General features: G+C 38.9%; 4 protein-coding genes across 5 annotated transcripts; 1 reads left to right on the plus strand and 3 right to left on the minus strand.

Moving 5' to 3' along the window:
- Positions 1 to 2973: 2973 nt before the first annotated feature.
- LOC102715502 (blue copper protein-like) lies at positions 2974 to 3990 on the minus strand. The gene is made up of 2 exons (XM_006659450.3): positions 3708 to 3990; positions 2974 to 3542 (listed from the first exon to the last, which is right to left on the minus strand). Exons 1-2 carry the CDS (start codon positions 3877 to 3879, stop codon positions 3190 to 3192), a joined length of 525 nt encoding a protein of 174 aa, XP_006659513.2. The 5' UTR covers positions 3880 to 3990; the 3' UTR covers positions 2974 to 3189.
- Positions 3991 to 9301: 5311 nt separating this feature from the next.
- On the minus strand, positions 9302 to 10512 carry LOC102715780 (blue copper protein-like). Its single transcript, XM_006659451.3, has 2 exons — positions 10215 to 10512; positions 9302 to 9905 (listed from the first exon to the last, which is right to left on the minus strand). Exons 1-2 carry the CDS (start codon positions 10381 to 10383, stop codon positions 9544 to 9546), a joined length of 531 nt encoding a protein of 176 aa, XP_006659514.1. The 5' UTR covers positions 10384 to 10512; the 3' UTR covers positions 9302 to 9543.
- A 7106-nt stretch (positions 10513 to 17618) lies between these two features.
- Positions 17619 to 19311, plus strand: LOC121055161 (putative nuclease HARBI1). The gene is made up of 2 exons (XM_040526886.1): positions 17619 to 18459; positions 18563 to 19311. The coding sequence occupies exons 1-2, from the start codon at positions 17977 to 17979 to the stop codon at positions 19268 to 19270; spliced, it is 1191 nt and encodes a 396-aa protein (XP_040382820.1). The 5' UTR covers positions 17619 to 17976; the 3' UTR covers positions 19271 to 19311.
- Positions 19258 to 21886, minus strand: LOC102702962. Of its 2 annotated transcripts, XM_040526887.1 has the most exons (4): positions 21339 to 21886; positions 20614 to 20719; positions 20127 to 20531; positions 19258 to 20046 (listed from the first exon to the last, which is right to left on the minus strand). In XM_040526887.1, the coding sequence occupies exons 3-4, from the start codon at positions 20479 to 20481 to the stop codon at positions 19466 to 19468; spliced, it is 936 nt and encodes a 311-aa protein (XP_040382821.1). In that variant the 5' UTR covers positions 20482 to 20531; positions 20614 to 20719; positions 21339 to 21886; the 3' UTR covers positions 19258 to 19465. The 2 variants fall into 2 exon arrangements, with proteins under 2 accessions (XP_040382821.1, XP_040382822.1); XM_040526888.1 differs by lacking the exon at positions 21339 to 21886 and having other exon boundaries at positions 20614 to 21001.
- Between the last annotated feature and the right edge of the window lie 167 nt (positions 21887 to 22053).

The following is a 22053-nucleotide window of genomic DNA, read 5'->3' on the forward strand; positions in this document are numbered from 1 at the left end:
ACAAGACCCACGCATCCATTTCCAGGAAGCTGTTCAGCGGATTCATACATTCAAGCACGGTATTCCAACGCGGGCAAATGAAACGCAAGCATATCATCCACGCTTGTCAATTCAGGGTTGATCGAAAGCAATACGATACTGTACACATATTGTCTTATAATGCGCACAATTATTTTATTTGATACTCCCCCCATGTTCCAATGTCAAACAAAATGGGAGAGGATATTTTTTTCTTTTGGAAATTATTTAATCCAATATAGATGTTAAAAATAATTTTGAATTATACATCTATGAGTGATCAGCAGTTTACACCAGCCAGCTTCGTACTATACAGTCTAATACTCGCTCTTTTATTAGATTGTATCATTGACTTTTTCACCATTCGTCATATAAAAAATCTATGTAATTATTATTTATTATATTGTGATTAGATTTGTTATTAAATGTATTTTACTATAACCCACATTTTCGTATATTTGCACAAAAATAAATAAGACGAATGCTCAAGCATGTGCTAAAATACCAACGACATCATTTATTAAAATAAGGAGGGACTAAGTGTCGTGACCTTGAGTCATTAAGGTAAATAATTTTATCATCTAAATCTTTCGACTACACATCCCTGGGGTGGCCAAAAAAATTGCTATCTTGAGTATTTGACATGTCGGTATATTCATGCCACGGCGGTGGCTGTGGTGTGGCCGCCTTATCATGTAGACAGCTTGGTGTGACAATACTTTTTGTCATGCCAGGAAAATTGTCGTGGCAAAAGGTTCACATTACTGGACAACTAAGGATGTGTTTGGTTCTAGGGATGGAATTGGTTAGGACAGAGCCAACCTATCACTGACTCTGTTTGATTGGTGGATGGGTGGGATGAGTTGGACTCAGGAGAGGAATATTCCTTCCATATCCATGTAACACATTCCACCAAAACGGTGGGACGGATTCGTCCCAGGACAACCACGATGCACAGAGGGGGTGTCCATTTTATTTATTAAATTTATTTAAAATATATTACTTGTATAAATATGCATTCAATTACTTTAGGTTATTCATATATGAATCTAGTATTTAATATTTTATTTTGGATATGAGAGTTAACCTTTATCCCATCCCATCTCATCCCTTCAACCAAAAAAAAAACAGGTCCAGCCCATCTCATCTCATCCCTTCCACCAAACAAAAAACAGGGTCCAACCCATTCATCCAACAAATAGAAAAATAGAACCAACCCATTCTAAAATTCAGGGATAGAGCCAACCCAACCCACCTCGTGCACGAACCAAACGCATCCTAAGTGGCTCTTTGGAACCAAAGGACTTTTTTAGTCTCTTGTCACATTAGATGTTTGGACGTTAATTAGGAGTATTAAATATAGACTAATAACAAAACTAATCGCATAAATAAAGACTATTTCATTAGACAAATTTTTTAAGCCTAATTAATTCATGATTAGCAAATGTTTACGGTAGCATCACATTAGCTAATCATGTACTAATTAGGCTCAATAGATTTGTCTCGCGAAATAGTCCATAATATAGGATGAGTTTTATTAATAATCTATATTTAATACTTTTAATTAGTATCCAAATATTCGATGTGACAGAGACAAAAAAAAATTTGAGATGAAACAAACACCCCTAAGCTGGTCCTACTAGATGCAAGTGCATTCTTCAGATCTTGGATAAAGCACACGCGCGACGTTGAGGAGCCGACTCTTCTGCATGGCGAGATGCAGCGAATGCGTTTGTGTGGGAGCAAGTGTTCAGGGATCGGGATGATAATGTTGAGGAATGGACCATGGACAGCATGGTAGGTGAGTCATCGTCGATATCCAAAGCAGGTCATTTTTAAGATTGTTTAAGGAAAAAAAAGGCAAACAATATATTTATAAATAGAAAAAAATTGTGAACAAAACTCTTATTTGTGTTTACAGAGATATAAAAGTTAAAGTCGAAAAATAAACTCTAATAAAAATTTCATAAAAATCAACTTATAATTTAAGGTTAAAAATTTAAATTTTGGTTATATAACCCAAACCCAAAGTCAAAGATAACCCAATTAACGCCGACCGCCCCGCATTTCCAGCATAGGAAGACCGTTCGACGAAATTATATGCTCAAAAATACAGTATTCCAATATGTACGAATGAAACGTATATATCATCCACTATTGTCAATTCAGGATAGAAAACAAGCTGACTTCTGATCTTGCACGCGTTTTTATTGAAGTGCACACTTATTTTATTTGATATATATTTTCATTCAAAAATATATTCACCCCATATAGATGTCAGAAATACGCCAATGATTGTGAAATATAGATATTTATACTGGCTAGTCAGTGACCGGCGTTTTACACTGGTCAATACAATTTCAAATTTAGCAACATTTATAATTTTGATTTTGATTTTTTTCCAAAGTTTTTCTAAAAAGAACCTATGATATTCCACTGTCGCCAAAATGTACATCCAATATAGTGCACCCTGATTTGCGGTCGCCGTAAAACGTGTACATGGTGGAACAAAGAATTTCTGTTGACTACTGGGAGGTAATTAACGCCTCCGTATATATATTGAGTGTTTCATCGAGCTTGTAGCGACATAGAAGAAAATATCAACACATAAAAATTGTTATGTGGATGAAGAAGTTTGGCGGACTGAGAGGTAATATTGAGTGCTTCATTGGGGTAAAGGATAATCTCAAGATTCTCAACACAAAATAATCCTTAGGTGAACGAGTTGGCTGACTTAATTCAGCAAAATAAGTTCATTTTCAGTTTTTAATATACGTTTGACTCTTCGTTTTATTTGATATTTTTACGATTAATATTTTTAGTGTTATTAGATGATAAAACATAAATAGTACTTTATGTGTGACTAATTTTTTAAAGTATTTCTTAGAAATTTTTCAAATAAGACGGGTGGTCAAACGTTGGACACAAATTAAAAAGTAATTTTTTTTGGGACGGATGTAGTAGAATTTTGCAAGAAATTTCTCCTAAGTGTACAGATAGTAATATCCAGAGGGTATACAAATCAATGTAGAGAAAAAAATTACAAAGACCACTTAATTGTTATCACTCATACGATCGAACAAAACAATTCAAACAATCAGATCAGAAACGTTACAAGAACTATGCACTGCCTCGATCGTGCATCTAAGGCCGCTCGACATGTCGGTCCGATCACCAGAGCGCGAGCTTGACGAGGACCCCAACCGCGGCGGCCGCGACGACGGCGCCGCTGCCGGCGTGCAGGCGTGTGGACGCGCCAGTCGGCGCGGCGCGAGGCGGGGACCAGGGCTGCGCCCTGGGGGTGTCGCTGGAGTTGGAGACGGTGACGGCGAGCTTCATGCCGCTGACACAGTGGTTGCCGACCTTGCAGAAGTAGTAGTGCGTGCCTGGCCTGAGGGTTATGAACGTCACAGCCGTTTGACGCCATTCAGCGGTGATGATGGGGGTGCCGCTCACGGCGCAGGCGTCGTAGTCGCTCTTGGTCACCTCCGTCACCGTGTGCTGCTCCCCGGAGTATCTGAATACTGAAGAAGAACAGGTGATAAATCGGGTTAGTTACCGTTTGTTTAATTTGTTCTTTTGGCGTAGAATAAGAACAATTATAGCTTATGAAAATCATCGTACGTTCGACTTCAGTGCCAATTGAGAGCGAAAGCTTAGCTAAATGGATAGTAAAATCGAGGACTCACCGAGTCTGTCGTTAGCCTCGAACGGTTTGCCCTTTGCCCATGCAGTGTAGTCGACGCCGGTCGTCCACCCCTGCGCATCGCCGACGTAGAAGTCCATCTCCGTCGCCGAGGCTGCCGCGGCGCAGCCGACGGCGACGAGCATCGCGGCCAGAACCGAAGCAGAGGAGGCCATGTTCGATCGACGCTTCAAAGAGCACACAAGGATCGGAGCAGGAACTCAGGAAGAGACGAATGCACGTATGAGATGGAAGAGCAACTAGAGGATCAGTGGAGATAGTCGCGATTCAGCTGGTTGCACGATTGACGGGAAGAGGCTGGCCGGGATGGTCCTTTTTATAAGGGCCTCATGCATGCATGATCACACGTACATGTGGTTCAGCTCAATTATTGGCCGCTAAGTTGGACTGGATGCAGGCTATGTCAACGTGCATTCCGCTCCCATTTTGGACAACGCGTACACGGCCGGTTCACAAGCCGACGCTTTTGCACGGCGAAATGCTGCCATCTGCGCATGGCTGGGATATTTTGGAGATTTTTGATATAGATAAAAAATTATCTGATTTTATAATATTTATTTAAGGATATAAACAATAGAATTAACAATACAAAGTTAAAAAGACTATCTTAAAAGATAAGATAATCATTTTGAAAACATACGTAAAAATAGAAAAAAAATCTGAGAAAAATCTTAAAGCAAACAACGCAGCCCATGTGTGTGCCACAGTGCCAGCAAGTGTTGAGGGAGATCATGATGGTCGAGTGCATGGATGGTAGGTGGCTTGTCGTCAACGGTCGTTGTTAGCAACACCCACGGCCCCACGCATCCATTTCCGGGAAGACCGTTCAACGGATTTCTGTATTGAAGGACGGTATTCCCACGCGGACGAATCACGAATGAAACGCAAGCATATCATCCACGCTTGTCAATTCAGGATCGATAGAAAGCAATACGATACTGTACATGCACGTGTTATCTTATAATACGCACAATTCTTTTATTTGATACTCCCGCATGCTCAAATGTCAAACAAAATGGGGGGGGGGGGTATTTTTTCTTTCAGAAATTATTTAATCCAATATATATGTTAAAAGTAATTTTGAATTATACATTTTTAAGTGATCAGCAGTTTGCACCAGCCAAATTTGTATTACACAATCTAATACTCCATCCGTATTTCATTAGATGACTAGCATATTGTACTTGCATTGCAACGTGTTTTACTTAAAAAAAATCATTAGTGTGTTATTAAAGTTGGTTTGATATAGGTCTTACTTATTTTTCCTTTCAGAAAATAGGAGGGAGTTGATGTTATAGGAGTATAAATAATCGCTGGGCAGGTGGAGAATTGTTGCACATTGACAAATAGATCCGCACATCATTGACAAATAAGATGGATGTGGTTAGACACTGATAGAATAAGCTCGCATGTCAATTCCTCTAGTGGTGGTGGCAGATATACACTACGAGAATTCTGTTAATCCATGATGAAAAATTTCCGTCACGTATCACTGAAAAACCGTTACTAAATAACATCCGTGATGGTTTCAGAAATCATCATGGATGGAGCGAACCGAAAAGCCAAAGAAAACTAATCAAAACCAAAACTGAACTAAATAAAACCGAATAATACGGTTAACAGTTCGGTCACATGTTGGGACTAACTGAAATAAATTCCGATTAATTTAGTTATAGTCGTCGGTTAACCCAAAAACAACAAACTAATATAAACAGCACTACATCAAAGTCCAGTAGCCCATAAACCCCATTAAATTATACAACTATAATGCTATAATGCTATGGTTAGAGATATATTTGTTATTTGGTGTCATCTTTCGTTATTGAATTGTTGGAAAAAGATATCAAAGATGGGTGGTGGTGTCATTTTTTTAATTTCTATCATTTTCTGTTGCAACTTTAATCTATTAACTTTCGGTCATGACTGAATCTGAATTTCTCGGTCTAGGCTTTTTCTCAAGCTAATTTTGACTCTGACTTTCTGATAACCGAATTTACCCTGTGGCCGAACTAACCGAACCGAAATAGCTAAAGTAACTGAATGCGCCCCCTCCCTAATTGGCATAGACTTTTAAACTAGCGTAAATTGGATCCATGCCATTGGAACTAAACAAATTTGAAAAAATACCATTACAACTCGTGAAACCGCGCACATGCCAACCGTATTTCTGCAAAATTTGATTCTTGCCATTCTGGGCCCACAAATCAGGATCCTGCCTCTTTTCCCTCTAACGTATCTTCGTATGGTCGCTATTGCCCCTCTCTCCAGTGATACAAGGCTGGATCTGGCTAGGTTCAAACAGAGGGAGGCCACCGTACTGCCGACTCGTAGATAGCTGCCGACGACGGAATCGGCGACGCTGGGTGGTGAAGCGGCGGAGGGGGCGCGAGTTCACCGGCGCCGGCAACTTGAGATGTAGGTGCTCCCATCAAGAATCCCCCTTGAAGCTTTATGCGCTGTGGGACGGGAGGGATGGAGGGGATGGATCCGGCTGGATCGATTCCAGCGATTGCTACAATACCGTGAGTGCTTGCTATTCCTTTTCTTTGTCACAAGCATGCAGTACTTAGCAATACTGTGAGTTGATGTTCTCTCCTTTATTGGTAGGCACTGGTTTCAGTAGAGGTTAGGCTTGAAGCATTTGTCACGGTAGACACAGATGGTAGAAAGTGTTACACGAAAGGCAGTACTTGGCATTGGGTTGTGGATTCAGAAAGCTTCTCAATGGATTTTCTGATGAATAGCTTAAGTGCCGAGGTCACATGGGGAATAAATCAGTCTTTCTGCTACCAACTGGCGCAAGCTTGTGCATGACTCATGCAAATAATCGAATTGACCGGCTTCACAGTAAGCAACACACTCCTCAACATACTCATTCAAGTTGTCTTCCCATATCCACAGTGAGCAAGTGTAACCACGCTGCAAAAGCAGAACAACAAATGAAGAATTGGGATGGAGTTGCAAAGTAATGCATATATCTCACCGTGCCATCGCATTGGAGCCACCGTCGCCCTGGGTTCCTTGTCGTCGTCGACCTATAAACTGCTGCAGCATTCCCGCAATGACATTTCAGCTCTGGGATTCCAGGCGAAGAGCTGCTCGACTGCAGCCATGCCGACTGAATCGGTCTTGGCGCCATACCAACCTCGCCGTCGCCGTCGCCACCGTCGCCGTCGCCGTCGCCGCGGTCCCCCGCTGTCCCCTGCCACCGTCGTCCCCCACCGTCACCCGCCGCAGTCCTATCGGCTAAGGTTCTGCCGCTCTGTTTGAGCTGCCCCGACTGGCCAGATCCAGCCTTGTATCACTAGAGAGAGGGGCAATAGCGACCATACGAAAATATGGGAGAGGGAAAAGAGGTAGGATCCTGATTTGTGGGCCTAGAATGGCAAGAATCAAATTTTACAGAAATACGGATGGCATGTGCGCGGTTTCACGAATTGTAATGGTATTTTTTCAAATTCGTTTAGTTCCAATGGCATGTATCCAATTTACCCTTTAAACTAACATTTTGTCTTATATGGTTTATAAAGTTCAATGGTGAAACTTAGCTATCGGCTTAATTATGTAAGAGTGATTTATGGTTTTAAAAAAGTCCAAAAAAACTATTTCCTCCGTTTCATATTTTAAGACTTTCTTACTTTATCTAGATTCATGTGTGTGCTAATAAATCTAGACACGTATGTAAACATATATAAATTGATATATGAATGTATCTAGGTAAACATACAAAGTTATAATATGGAACGGAGGGAGCATTTCTTTATTTAGCTCATAATTTTGGACTTATAAGCTAGCTCATAGGCCAAAAGAAAAGGGCTTAAGTCGATTAGACTCTCAAGTCGAGACTAGTCTTCTTACGAGTGGCCTTAATATTTTGCCACTTCTATATGTCTATGATATGTGGTGTCGGGCTCACATGTTATAGACATATGAGATTAATTGTATTTGTATGAGTGGTAAATGGTTAATTTTCCCAGTCTTACACGAGTAGACTTTGCTCACTGAGATTAGTTTTCTTCCCACCCCGCAATCAAATCCTACTGTCAATTGTACCAGTAGCTCTCACCGTGCTCCGTCAAGTCAGGTACAAGACTAGAAAAAATTGCAACAAATATGTTCCGCTCTTCTCGATAACAACCTGTACATCCCTTTCGAAATATAATTATTTTTAGATTATTTAACAAAGATTAAAGTTAAAGAAAAGTCTATGATATCTCCTATGATATCTCTTAATAAATAGGAAATATATACGAGTGAGATGATAGTTAAGGATAAAATAAGAATAATTTTGAACATGCAATGATTGATGTGAAATAATACTATAAATAGGGACAAAAATATTTCAGCCTCATCATTTCAGTTCTTCTTATATATGTAAGCCAAAATTTAAATTTTCAATCTTAATTTTAGATTTTTTTATAGTTTTTTCGGTAAATTGCTTTTAGATAGCTAAGAATATATATAAAAGTTGATTTTAGTTTTTTAGTTTATTTTTCATTAAATTGCTTTTAGATTGCTAAGAACACGTATGTAAAAGTTTTATTTATAAATTATTTTTATTTGTAAATATACCATTTGACTTATTTTAAAAAACAAATGATGACCTCTTTTATAGTATGAAACCAATTTTAAATACTACAGAAACTTATATTTTTTTAGTAGAGGGACACACTCGCAGTTCCATGACCATGACAGATACACTTTTTTTTGAGACCACAATGACAGATACTCTGAAATGGTGATATCTGAAAAAAAATAATTCACGAAAAACTTTTATATACGTGTTTACCGCGATGAAAAGCAACGATGAAAAAATTTCCTAAAATCAACTTTAAATTTAAGATTAAAAATTTAAATTTTGGCTTATTTACATAAGCAAAAGTAAAAGATGGGATAACCTTCAAATCACTGTCCATCTCATACCCTCGTTGTCTCGATACTTTTCTTTAATTCTTTTCTTGTGTTCAGGGAGTCTGAGTCGGCTGGCACACACTCATCTAGCCACACGTACACGCCGCCTTTGATGCTTCCAGATCGAAAGGTGTATTCGGAGGCACCCACCAACCCCGACCTGCTCCCACCATGACCGCAGAAAATCGAGAAATCCGCCCGTGTCCACTGCCATCGTCGTCTCCCCGTTTCCTCCAGGACAGTCAGACGGACACGACAGATTCACTTGCTCATGTCAAAGGTCGGCACGGCTAACCGTCTGACTCGTACACCCGGAGGCCGGAGCAGGCGTGCTGCCTTTTGTTCTGCAGAAGCAGCAATGTGCGGTGCTACTCTCTGAAAACGACGTACCACCTGCCCTTCGCTCGCCTTCGACCTGTTTATTCGATACTTTCCTCTGGACTCTTGTCCTATATGTATGTCTCGCTCTTCTCCTTCCAGGTCAGCCTAGTGCATTATTGCTACAGTGATCAGCGTAAGCTTAGCTTAGCTCATGCATTGCTCAGCATGAATAATCCGTTAGCTAACCAATTTAATTAACCACCGATTTTATGAAAGATTGTACTTTTAACCTCCGTGATGTATAGTGATGAAGAGTGCTGGATATACAGATGATCGATGAGATCAGAGCAAAGTTGGACAAATCCATGGAGAGAATAAATCATAGGTCACAGGACACAGATCTTAATTGCAACTAGTAGAATTAAGTACGATGGATCGGAACAACAACAACAACAACCCATAATCATCGTCTAGCTAGCAAACCACTCTCTCGTGCGTGTAGAGCGAATCGTGCAAACATGCCGGCCGTCAAGACGAAAACGAGTACAAGAATCATGCACTGCCTCTACCCTGGCAGGTCGGTCGGATCAGAAGAGGGCGAGCTTGACGAGGACGCCGGCGGCCGCGGCGGCGACGGCGCTGGCCTGCAGGCTGGCCGACGCGCCGTTCGGCTTGGAGGAGGAAGGGGTGGTGGGTGGCGTGCCACTCCCCGGGGTGGTGCTGGGCGGCGTCCCGGAGACGGAGCCGCTGCCCACGGTGATGGCCAGCTTCATGCCGCCTGTGCAGTGCCCGGCGACGGTGCAGATGTAGTAGTGCGCGCCGGCGGAGGTGAGGTCGATGGTGGCGGGGCCGGTGGTGGTGTCGCTGATCGGGTTGCCGCTGACGCTGCAGGCTTCGTAGTCGCTCTTAGTCACCTCCGTCACCGTGTGCCCTCCGGCGAAGTTGAACACTGAAAAAAGAAAACGCAAAGCTCTCGCTCGTCAGCCATTACTCCTCTCTTCTTCCTTTTCTCCGGATCAATTATTCAGTACACCTTTCGCTGTCCCCAAATCGTCGTCAAGGTCGGTGAAATTTCCACATTAGCCTATTCTGTATGAATTTTTGGAACCGAAAGCCATAGAAAATTTTAAAATCCAAACGAGAAACTGGCGGCGTTCGATTGCTCCGGTTAAATTTCCATACCTTTTTGGTTCTCTTTCCCCTCCGGGACATGGGAACCAAGAAATTTGAAGTTTGCAAGGAGCAATCAATGGCTTACCGAGCTTGTCTCCGACCGCGAAGGTTTGCCCACTTGCCCAAGTATCGTACGTCTGACCGGTCGACCACCCCGCTGAACCACCTACGGTGTGCGTCGTCGCCGCCGAGGCCGCCAGAGCGCAGCCGACGAGGACGAGCAGCTTGATCAGAACCGACGACGAAGCGGCCATGCCCGACGGCCAAAGCTTGGCACAAAACTAAGCTTCGGCGCAAGAGGGCAAACGGCGGAGCGGAATGCCGGCGACGAAGGGGCGGTTAGGTAGGAAAAAATTGCAAAAATAGGCCTCCAATCGTGGTGGCTATCACGATTGAAACGAGAGGCTGGAGGGGGTCTCTTTTTATAGAGAGACTCGCTCACCGGCCAGTTCACCGCATGGGTTGTTATTGTCAACTTCCTGACGAAACAAATCAATCTTTGGATAGAAGAAGAAGAAGAAGAAGAAGAAGCTGGTCAGCGTTTGTGTTTCTTTACTCCCAATCATTTCCGGCTCGTCCACTCTCCATTTCCCTCTGAAATAATCTCAAACAATTCGGATATTTCAGGTGATCGAGAAATCAATCAAATTCAGAATTATCTATTTCTCCTTTTCCAGTGCCGAAAAAACATTCAGAGGCTGATTCTTTGATGTGGCGAGTTACTGCTCAAGTGATCATGGGCGTCGGAGCAGGTGTTGTTCAGGGATCGTGGTCCATGCAAGTGTGTCTACCTTATCTCCAATTTCTTCTATTTCCGCGATTGTTCGTGCATGGTAGGTGGGTCTTCGTCAATGGTCGCTATCAAGCACAGCCATGCATTTTCCACGCACAAATTGCACAAAGACAGGTTCAGAGGAGTTATATTTATCTACGCACACCGGCACTGCTGCTTTTATTTTTTTTTAAAAAAACAAAGACACGCATGGTCCAACGAATACTTCTTTGTAGTTCACTTTACTGATCACACAATCAGCATCAATTAAATTATAGGTTATATTAAACTAGGGCAGAACAAGGGGGTGGTTGTTAGGCAACTGATGCCATTTGCCAAAGTTTATCATCATGCATGTGAATTGTTTCTTTAGCCGCCTGCAGTGGCTGAGCAACAAATGGAGGGCAGCCTGGCCTCTACATGCATATAGACATGTATAGTTGACATGTCAAATTAGGAAGAACACTAGTGCTAGGCTGGTAGCTACTAAGGCCCCGATTAGTTCCTAAAAATTTTTACCTAAAAACATCACATCAAATTTTTGGACATTTAAATAAAGTATTAAACATAGATAAATTGAAAAACTAATTGCACAGTTATATGAGAAATCATGAGACGAATCTTTTGAGCCTAATTAGTACATGATTAGCTATAAGTGTTACAGTAACCCACATGCGCTAATGACGGATTAATTAGGTTTAAAAGATTCGTCTCGCGATTTCCATACCAGCCGTAAAATTCGTTTTTTCATTCTTGTCCGAAGACCCCTTCCGACATCCAGTCAAACGTCTAATGTGACACGCAAAAATTTTCATTTCACCAACTAAACACCTCCTAACTCGCTTGTCAAAAAGATTTCACTTTTTTTTCTTTTGCAAAGACAGCTTTTGACCTTGCCGTTACAAGGTGAATAAGGCCTTGTTTAGTCCCCAAAATTTTTCCAAAAATATCACATCGAATTTTTGGACACCTAAATAAAGCATTAAATATAGATGAACCAAAAAACTAATTGCACAGTTATGAAAGAAATCTTGAGACGAATTTTTTGAGCCTAATTAGTTCATGATTAGCCATAAGTGCTACAGTAACCAATATGTGCTAATGCCGGATTAATTAGGCTCAAAAGATTTGTCTCGTGGTTTCTAGGCTAGCCGTGAAATTCGTTTTTTTATTCGTATCCGAAAATCTCTTCCAACATCTCCGATCAAATATTTGACGTGACACTTCTCCTAAAAATTTTCTCAATCTAAACACCACCTAAAGTGATCTTTTGCTAATGGCACAGTTAATTCTAGCTTCCAGATTAAAGATGTGGAGCGCTGCAAATGGACACATGACACATGGCTTACTGACATAATCATTTTGTTCTGCTCCTGCAATCTCTATATGTCATATGTGCATGAGTACTTTGTTTTCACCTAATGCATTGACCGAAAGGAAGGAGACGCCATCTCGGATAACATCATCGCCGGCGGTGGGTGTGTGTTAACAGTGCCAACGCATCTCTGTAGCGAGCTCAGCAGGTTAGGTTTCAGTCAGTCTCCTCAATCAGAGAATCATGAAATTAATGGTTCCAGAGAAAAAACATGGCATGTTTAAAAATACTAGTTTCAGAGAGGAAAATTTGGATTGTTCACTCACTGGCTGTACACTTTGTCTCCCTTTTCCCACCCATGAAAGAACATTTTTTTCAGAAGTTTAGCGCGGTAGAATTTGTATATGGCCATGCTACAGTGATACACATATGTTAGTTGCTTGTCAATAATTTTACCCAGTTGAATTTGAATAAGGCCCATGCTACTGTGCTAGAACACATGTTAGTTGCATGTCAACAATATATTAGCCTTCAATTTTTTAGTGATACCCTCATGTTGACCGTCCTTGAAGCTTGGGAAGCTAGGGAGCAAATTAATGTAAGAATTGCTCTTGCATGTCTTCAGAACTCAGAAGATTGAGACCCGGGTTGGTGCGGTTGGAACGCGTAAGCCATCAGCTACTAGCACTGCTTTTGAATTCTCTCCAGTCAGATCAATAGTTCATGGAGCGCAGATCACTCGTCCGTTGTTTATGTCCATTTGAAATATATGCGGGTACGCTTGATAGTGATACATATATAATTCAAACATTCTTATTCATAGCAACCTTCAGTGTGTCTACTTTCAAATAATCAAATAAACATCGTAGGTAAGCTCTCTAATTCTTCATGTGTGGAGGCAGTGTTCTTTTCCCTTGATTATTCTTAGCTTTTTACTGTCGGGTTTCATGCACACGCTTCCCAAACCGTTAAACTTGTATTTTTTTAAAATTTCTTATACACAAGTTCATCATCTTATATTTATAAAATAAAATTTTAACTTTGTAGTAGTTAATTCTATCGTTTACACTATTGAATAGCTATCACAAAACTCAGATAATCTTTTGTCATCAGCTGTAAAAGAACATAGCCAGGTCGATAGTAGCGTAGGGGTGAAGAAAATGGTATGGAATTTCTCGACTACAGCGGTTGTCATTTCTACTAATATATTTCAAAAGAGAAGCAACTTTAACTTGTTTAACGGGGATTATGGTAAGAGAAAATATGGTGATGCTCAAAATAAATATGAAATGAATGGAGGTTGGAGGGTAATGATTAATGGAACATGCACTACTGTAAGGAGTGTTAGAAATGTTTATTTTGGAATGGATGGAGTATTTTGTCCTAATTGTTTTATTTCGATTGTATGTTGTCAAAAAATAGAATAGAAACGTAGAGGAACTTTTTGGACCATTTTAGATGTATGTTGTTTTCATCTGTAATTTTCGAAAAAGCATCATATGAGTACCGACAGCCCATCAGCACATAGAGAACTTAACAAAAACTCTTATGTATTATTAGTGTTGATGCTAAAATATTTTTATGAAGCAATTAGTTACTTGCCGCTTTTAATCTTCGTTCTAGTTGCATATGATGTTAATTTATAGCATGTCCGTTTGACACATTGTTTCCGATACTCCAATAATTCTTTATTAAACTTTTCGGTGTCTCGGTGGTATCAATATTGTTATCATTTTCAGCTATAACATTTTCATTCGGTATACAAGAAAAGAATTGAAACACAAAATAGTTTTAGCATTTTTTCCGACCTTTCCATCCCAAACGCAGGGAAACATTCAACATGAGCTCACTTGAATCCAAATATCAGAATGCCGCGTGTGCAGAAAAGTACAAAGTTCAGAGCTCCAGTTTTTTAAATAATAAAAATAAAGAAGAAGTAGAAAAAAATCAAAGAACCTGATAATTAAATCGAGTTATTCTTGGCCATGGCATCGCTTGACTACCAAGGTGCATCCAAGCTGCCAAAGGCAAAGGAGGAACAGACGCCACCTACCCATGTCTGCCCTTTACAGCTACAGTAGAGAGGAAACTGGGCGACGCAGAATCCAATTCCTCACTTTTCTTCAAAATATATAAAAAAGCAGTCAATTTATAAAAGAATGGAGTACAAAATGTCCAAACTCGTACCATACAATCGTAAATGTCCAAACTTTTTTTTCTCAAAATATATTGACCGTTCATACGAAGTGTAGTGTCCAGATGTCCAAGGTCCAAATCGTGCCCTATACAAAATGGATGCACACCGAATCGATAACCCACGGCTGAACTGAAGGAAATAGTGGCCATTTACACGACACGTACGGCCCAGCCTTTCCGATGCACATGAGCCATAGAGCTGCCTGACTGCCCGACGAGCCCGGCGGAACAGCCCGAGTCCATGACCAAATCAGCCAGGGCCAACTGCAGAAATGCAATTAGGGGGTTTGACGTATTTGTTGTTCTGATACTTTTTTTTGGCTAATCTATTATATATATATATATATATCAAGTAATAGGAAAATAAGGTTTCACGTTACTCCTTGCGGACTAGAAATTCTAAGATTAATCGAAAAAAAAAATCAAACAAACAAAAGGAAAGGAATATCAATCGGACAGATGGATATCGATAAAAAGAAAGAAAAGGAGTCGGACAACAACGGCGTGATGATGGTGGCAGTGTGTTGTTTATAATGCATTAATATATCTCTAATACACTTTGATCTAGCATGTTCATTCTAATGAGCTCGAAAACCTCACGTTAATTAAAAACAAAAAGAATCTGATTAGAAATACAATTTCAGAGTCCATCTTTAATAAAAAAAATCTAATTAGAAATACAATTTCGAAATTAAAAAAATAAAAATAATAAAAATGAACCAATATGTAAATACAATTTAAAAAAATCTAAATCTCGGATTAAAATCCACGTTAATCGAAAATAATCAGATGAGAAATACAATTGCATAATTAGAAATAAAGGAAAAAAAAGAGTCCATGTGTACCAAAAAGAATCCGATTATAAATACAATTTTGGAATTAAAAATAAAAATAATAAAATAGCCCATATATAAATATAACTAAAAAATTCAAATTTTGGATTAAAAATTTTTAAATAATTGATATTGAGGGAAGAGTCTATCTATAAATACAATTAGAAAGAATTTCTAGCCCGCCAGAGATAACGTGGAGACTTATTTTTCTATTACTTTAATAGGTTAATAGATGTGATGTTCTAGCCATGCATGAATACAAACACTGAGATGTTTCTATTCCACAAAATCCAAATCTAAAATTCACGTTATCTTTCACGGGCTAGAAAGTATGAGATTAATCGAAGAAAAATAAGAAAAACAAGATCAATCGCAATTAAACAAGAGAAAAGATCACACGGCTAGATCACATGGCTGTTATGATCAACTAGACCATTGCTCTTACGATCAACGAGACCATTACTGTTACGATCAACAAATTGGTATATAGAATTCCACCATTGCTATTATGTCCTACAAGTTGGCACATAGAAAAAAATTATTTAGGTTTCCATAAGAGAAAAAAAGAGAAAAATGGCTTCTTTTGAATTGGACAATGAAAATCAAAGAAAGATAATGTTATTTTTTAAATTGGATAAGGAAAAAAGATCAATTAAAAATAAAAGAAAAATAATAAAAAGAGTACATGATTAACAAAGTTTAGAGAAGTACAATTTAGAATATAGATAAATGGGGTTTCATGTAAAAATATAATTTAGAAAAATTAAATTCAAATTAAACAATTATAAAATAATAATTATCTACATAAGAGACTTATATAAATAAAATTTATAACTATGCTAGTCGTGCGATATACATGGGCCACAGTTGTTAGAATGCCACTGGCTTCATGCTTGACACACCAAAATGCCAGATCCACTAACGCCGTTAGTCGGCATGTTTAATACAAGCCCTCGTTGACTTTTTGACCTGTTTTGATCATTCGTATTATATAAAAAGTTTACATAATTATTATTTATTTTATTATGATTGGATTTATTACTAAATATATTTTAATTATAACTTACATTTTCATAAATTTACACATAATTTTTAAATAAGATAAATAGTTAAATATATGTTAAAAAGTCAATGACGTTATCTATTAGCGTACTACTTTTTAAAGGTGAGAATATGGGCTGACAAACTTCTATAGGAGTTTTTTTTTGTAAAACAAAATATTTAGTTGTTTGGGAAGAGTACATGTAAAATGTGAGAAAAAACTGAGAAAAAGAATGCAGCCTTAACTTCACAAAATAATTTAACCTTTTTGTTACATAATACTTTAACAGCCTATGACTAAACCAAACAGCAGTGGCATCTAGTATGAAATTCTGCTCGTTCCAGTGGCATTGAAGCAATTATAGTGGCCAGCAGGGGCGGATCCAGCGTGGGTGCTGGGGGCTCAAGTCTCCCCCGCTCACTGGATCCCTATGGAAAATAAGAGGAAGAAACGGAAGAGAAATATAAAAAATATGAAGAGTATGGAGGCTAAAGGAGAAAGAAGACAATTATCCCCTAATTTTGTGATCTGGATCCACCCCTGGTGGTCGGGATTTGTAAAAGAGCAAATGTTCGGCATATAGTGATATTGAACCTTTTTGCAATTTTCTTAAGAACTATACTATTTAAATGAAAAAAATAAAAAAAAAGAACTGGATGTCAAAAATTGCAAAATTAGTATTCAATCAAACCGGGCTGGGTCGACATTTGCTTGTTAGCCTATTTTATTATCAACCTTTAATTTATTGTTGATTTTTAATTTTCCATCATGCTTTTTTTCTAGTCTTTGCTTTTATATCGCTAAAAACATATATATATATATATATATTTTATTTATAAATTATTTTTATTTGCAAATGTGTCGTTTGATCTTTTAAGTGAAAATAGCCAAAAGATTGTGCTGACTGCTGAGCTACGGCACCATAATCCATGTTCTTTGGGGTTAATTGTGTTGAGCTACTGCACCATAATCTATTATCATGTTTTCCAAACTACCAAAAGATGCACCATTTGTTTAAAAAAATTAGTGAAATTCTTTTAAAGAAAAAAACATAAATCATTTTTTCTAATTTATAGTAGTTAATAATTAATTAATCATATGTTAATAATCTATCTCGTTTCACGTGTTGCTAATAAAGCCAGCTTATAAGCCTAAAAGGACACCACCTAAGGCCCTATTCGTTTCACGGGAATACAAATTCATAGGGATAGGAAAAGTGGAGAATTAGGAAGACACATGCACTTCAATCCTTTAGGAAACCAAACCTCAGGAATTCAAAAGCAAAGTGTATTCGGATCCATCTAAAGGAAAAAGATAGAAACATTCTGCTACTTGAAGAAATATATTATTTTTTAAAGTTTGAATTAGCTAGCAACCGTTGAGCATGTCTACCTCAACTAGCCGTTAGTAGTACATTTCAAGTTCATAATATAAATAGCTCCAGGGCTTGTATCAGGTAGCACCGTTCACTTCACTTTCTCTTTCTGTTTGCTCATCAAAAGAAGCTTGCTTGCATCATTTTTGGAGAATTAGCTTGCTCATCATTTAGCCAACACAGCTATACATCATCACTTGCTCCTGGAACAACAAGGTTAGCACTTGTTCAAGTTGTACAATAAAATCGTTAGTTTTCATAGGAAATGTTATGATTTTTACTCTCTTATATTGATTTATTTACTTCCAGACACAATGTATCCAAGCTACCGACGTAGGTCAAATAGTGACGATGAGTTCATTCATTTTGTTTTGCCTACCTTAGAAAATTCATCACAATCATCTTCTACTAGGAGATCAATGCACACATCAAAACTTTCAGGGGGTTGTCGTGTTCATGAGATTTTAGCTGGACATGAAAGATTATGTAAAAGGAACTTTCGCATGGAAGTTGGCATTTTTCATGCACTAGTCGACAAGTTGCGTGAGAAAGGGTACCTAGCTAACACAATATATGTTTCAGTGGAAGAGCAAGTTGCTATATTCTTGTATGCAGTAGCAAAAAATGCAACCAATGAAACACTTCAAGATTGGTTTCAGCATAGTCCAGACACAATACATCGATATTTCAAAGCAGTGTTGAATGCAATAACAAATCTTACATCTGTCTACATTCGTGCACCTTCCCTGCATCCACATCCAATCTTGAGCAAGCCACAGTTCTACCCTTTTTTTAAGGTATGACCACTTGTTAAGTTGTTCTGGTTTTAAAATTTGAATGGCATAAATTTTCATGAACTGGAGAAAAGCTTCAAACAATGGCGTGCCTTTTTTTCTGCAGAATTGCATTGGTGCTATAGATGGTACTCACATCCCTATGAAACTTCCATTGGATGAGCAAGAGCCATACAGAAATAGGAAGCAAACAATCTCACAAAATTGTATGGTTGCTTGTGATTTTGATTTGAAGTTTGTGCATATACATCCTGGATGGGAGGGGTCAGCTTCAGATGCAAGGGTTTTGCATGATGCACTTAACCATGGTTTTGAAGTTCCAAATGGTAAATTTTATCTTGTAGATGCTGGTTATGCAAATACACCCCAATTTCTAGCTCCATATCGTGGTACTAGGTATCATTTAAAAGAACAAGGAAGAGCTCGCCAAAGGCCACAAAATTATAAGGAATTATTTAATCTTCGACATGCTCAACTTCGGAATCATGTTGAGAGAATTATTGGCATCTACAAAATGAGATTTCCTATACTAAAAGTGGCTTCACATTTTCCAAAAGAAAAACAGGTTGACATATCTGTGGCTTGTGCTGTTCTACATAACTTTATACGCCTATACAATGGAGATATGACTTGGCCTAGTAATGCTACCATGGATATTGATCAAGAGCAGATTATTGATGTGCCAGATGGAGACCATAACTATCAGGATGATATTAATGCATTTAATTTCTCTAGGGAAGCAGGAAATCAAATGCGAGATGACATAGCACGACAAATGTGGGATCAGTACATATCCCGAAGGACTTCAAGATAGGAATATATTGATATGGCATGCAAGTTCTATTACCGTCCATGTATACTACGAATATTACTGTTCTACTGCATTATATAACAATTCTTTTTTTCCCTGACCAAAATATGCTAACCACCAAATGACCAAAATATGCTAACCACCACGTGCCCAAAATATTGCTAACCTGACCAAAAGATATTTGTTCTAATAGTAATACTAATAATTTGGGTTGCTACGTGCAATCTCCCTTCTAATCCATGCCAATTTTAGTGCATCACTAGAATATGACAAGAAAACTTCTCTGTTATTTGTTGATTGGAATATATCTGATGCCATCAGAATGTCACTTGTTTGTAGACCATCCAAGCCTTCAAGAGTTGTGATGCACTTGTTAATACTGTAGGGATCATGTAGTTTCCTCTCTTCAATAGCTGCAAATCGATTTATTTCTTCCTGCTTCAATTGTAGGTATCTCTCATGAAATCCATCAGTTGGTTCAGTAGGACTTGTCTTCTGTCTTTTTGCACATTTACTAGGCTTTTCTGGACAAGGTTGTTTGCAGGTTGGTGTAGACTTCATGTGTTGCATTGGTGTTGATGACCGGTGGGCAACATCCAAATTTGTATCCTCAGTTTCTTTTTTATCAAATAAATCCAAACCAGGTTCACCTGGACCTTGTAAATTAGGTAATGGACTGTGGTAAGCATCAGTACTTTCATCAATAGAGATGAATGCATCATGTGTCTTGCTTGCATAATAGTCCATACCACGACGAGTCCTTCCTTCAGCATAACGGCCTATATCATATTGAGCACAAATTAGAAATATAGAAAAGAACATGATGCCGAAGAGACAAGGCACTATAGCTTTCACTAACCATCGTAAAGTGCAGATAATTCATCAAAGTATGGGTAAGACTTGTCTTTCCATTGGAGGGGTTCCTTGCTGTTCTTGCGAGCAGCAAACGTGGCCCAAACACTCTCAGGTGCATCTACCATCATTCTCTCACTATCCCATCCAAAGCCACTTCCAGCTAACAAATCCTTAACACTTCGATATTCCTTCTTCAAATCTTGCTTTTTTTGCTTGACTTGGTTAACAGTATATAATAGACTAAACCTGTTATTTAATTGAGAAGCAATACTTGTCCATGCATCCTTGCTCCATGCATTGTGTGTTCGATAACCAGGTACATCATGATCTTTCAACAGCTGAATAAGAAATGACCTCATTTGGTGATTCCATTTAGCTCTACGACAAGTGCTTGTGGTACCTAAAGCAGCTGACAACATGTCCATATTTAGTTACAATAGTCCTACTAACTAGTAAGAAACTAGCATATGTACTAAACATGTAAACAATACCTGTTTGTTCAGAAGGCAGTGAGGACAAATGATCAGCTCCAACACTACTACATCCTTGCGAATGTGAATGATGTCCTCATTGCACATAGTTTTGATGATTAGTCATCTGCAGTTGACCAAAAAATTTCCCTTTTTATTGTTATCGATTCATAGAAACTAGCTAAGTGATAATATAGACTGTTTGGATTGAAAAGTTGGAGCATGGGCAGTCAGAACAAGAACAATTTCTCATATTTGCTACATAAATCTGACTTGAGGGTAAATTTCTGCAATGAACTGTTTTCTACGAGCTTTTCTTCTCTCTATCCATATATTGCTACTAAGAAACTGCATTAAAATACCATAAACAATACTAATTTCATGAGAAGTCGTCTCTTTTTGACCCCTTTCCTAGAAATAAAACAGTGGAGATATAGTATTTACAAACTAAAAAGGAGACAAAAACACAAGAAATTTCTAATGATCCATCCACTATTCAGTACAGATGTACTAGATCCTCACACAACAACCAAGCACGAGAAAGAAAGCAAAAGTTAAGAAAAAGCAAGTGATTAGCTTAATCTCAAATTCACAACCTTAATCATTAATCAATGGACCAACCTCCGCGTCCGGAGCCTGCTGTCGTACCGTAGGCCTAGAACCAAAAGCATGCGGCCTGCTTGTACTCTACAGCCAAGATCTATGGAAAAAAGTTTGCATATACCACTGCAAGAGGATGCACAGACCTGCAATAAACGAGTCCTCGTCGATCCCTACGACTGCTCGTCCCGTTGTGGCCGATCCCCACTGTCACTCGTCCCCTCCTCGCCGGTCCTCGCCGCCGCCCATCCTCGCCGATCCCCGCCGCTCGTCCCATCCTCCTCGCCGATGCTGCGTATGGCAACGGCTGAGGCGAAGGTGCCTGCTACTGGTAGGATGAGGTCTTGGAAAGATTCATCGACTGTGGAGAGAGAGATCGCATGCGAGGATACACAGGAAGACAGCGAGAGGAAAGTTGTTTCACAGACGAAGAAAAGATATTTATCCGAGCTTCACGGGATTTTTTATTATTTCATGCTAGCCTTTTTGCCGCGAGAGAGCTATCGCGCGCGCTGATTTCCCGCCATGAATTTTCCCATGAGGTCGTACCGGAGGCAAAATTTCCTCCGTTTTCTTCTTGTGACCACTACGATAGGAAAAAATCCTTTATTTTTCCTACCATGCAATCCTGTAAAACGAACGTGGCTGGTAGGAATAAATCATGTCTAAACAGTATTCCTTCACTTTTCCTACGAAACAAATAGGGCCTAAGTGTTTTTAAGACTTAAATCTTGTTTTCATAATATAAGTATTTTTAACGGTATTCAAACTTCAAAATAGTACTTTTGTAACTTATCCATCAATCACTTATTCAAATTACATGCATCTTAGGGTGCTTTCGGTTCCTAAAATTTTTTAAGA

This window comes from Oryza brachyantha, chromosome 8 (assembly GCF_000231095.2).
Source record: "Oryza brachyantha chromosome 8, ObraRS2, whole genome shotgun sequence".
Lineage (NCBI taxonomy): Eukaryota > Viridiplantae > Streptophyta > Magnoliopsida > Poales > Poaceae > Oryza > Oryza brachyantha.

What these genes read in the sequence shown, in the direction of transcription:
- LOC102715502 (XM_006659450.3), bottom strand. Translation starts at nt 3,879, where the DNA reads ATGGCCTCCTCTGCTTCGGTTCTGGCCGCGATGCTCGTCGCCGTCGGC. An exon ending in CGAGGCTAACGACAGACTCG is followed by an intron (nt 3,543 to 3,707) that starts GTGAGTCCTCGA and finishes GTTCTTCTTCAG; the next exon opens with TATTCAGATACTCCGGGGAG.
- LOC102715780 (XM_006659451.3), bottom strand. Translation starts at nt 10,383, where the DNA reads ATGGCCGCTTCGTCGTCGGTTCTGATCAAGCTGCTCGTCCTCGTCGGC. An exon ending in CGCGGTCGGAGACAAGCTCG is followed by an intron (nt 9,906 to 10,214) that starts GTAAGCCATTGA and finishes TTCTTTTTTCAG; the next exon opens with TGTTCAACTTCGCCGGAGGG.
- LOC121055161 (XM_040526886.1), top strand. Translation starts at nt 17,977, where the DNA reads ATGTATCCAAGCTACCGACGTAGGTCAAATAGTGACGATGAGTTCATT. An exon ending in AGTTCTACCCTTTTTTTAAG is followed by an intron (nt 18,460 to 18,562) that starts GTATGACCACTT and finishes TTTTTTCTGCAG; the next exon opens with AATTGCATTGGTGCTATAGA.
- LOC102702962 (XM_040526887.1), bottom strand. Translation starts at nt 20,481, where the DNA reads ATGAGGTCATTTCTTATTCAGCTGTTGAAAGATCATGATGTACCTGGT. An exon ending in ATTATCTGCACTTTACGATG is followed by an intron (nt 20,047 to 20,126) that starts GTTAGTGAAAGC and finishes AATATGATATAG; the next exon opens with GCCGTTATGCTGAAGGAAGG.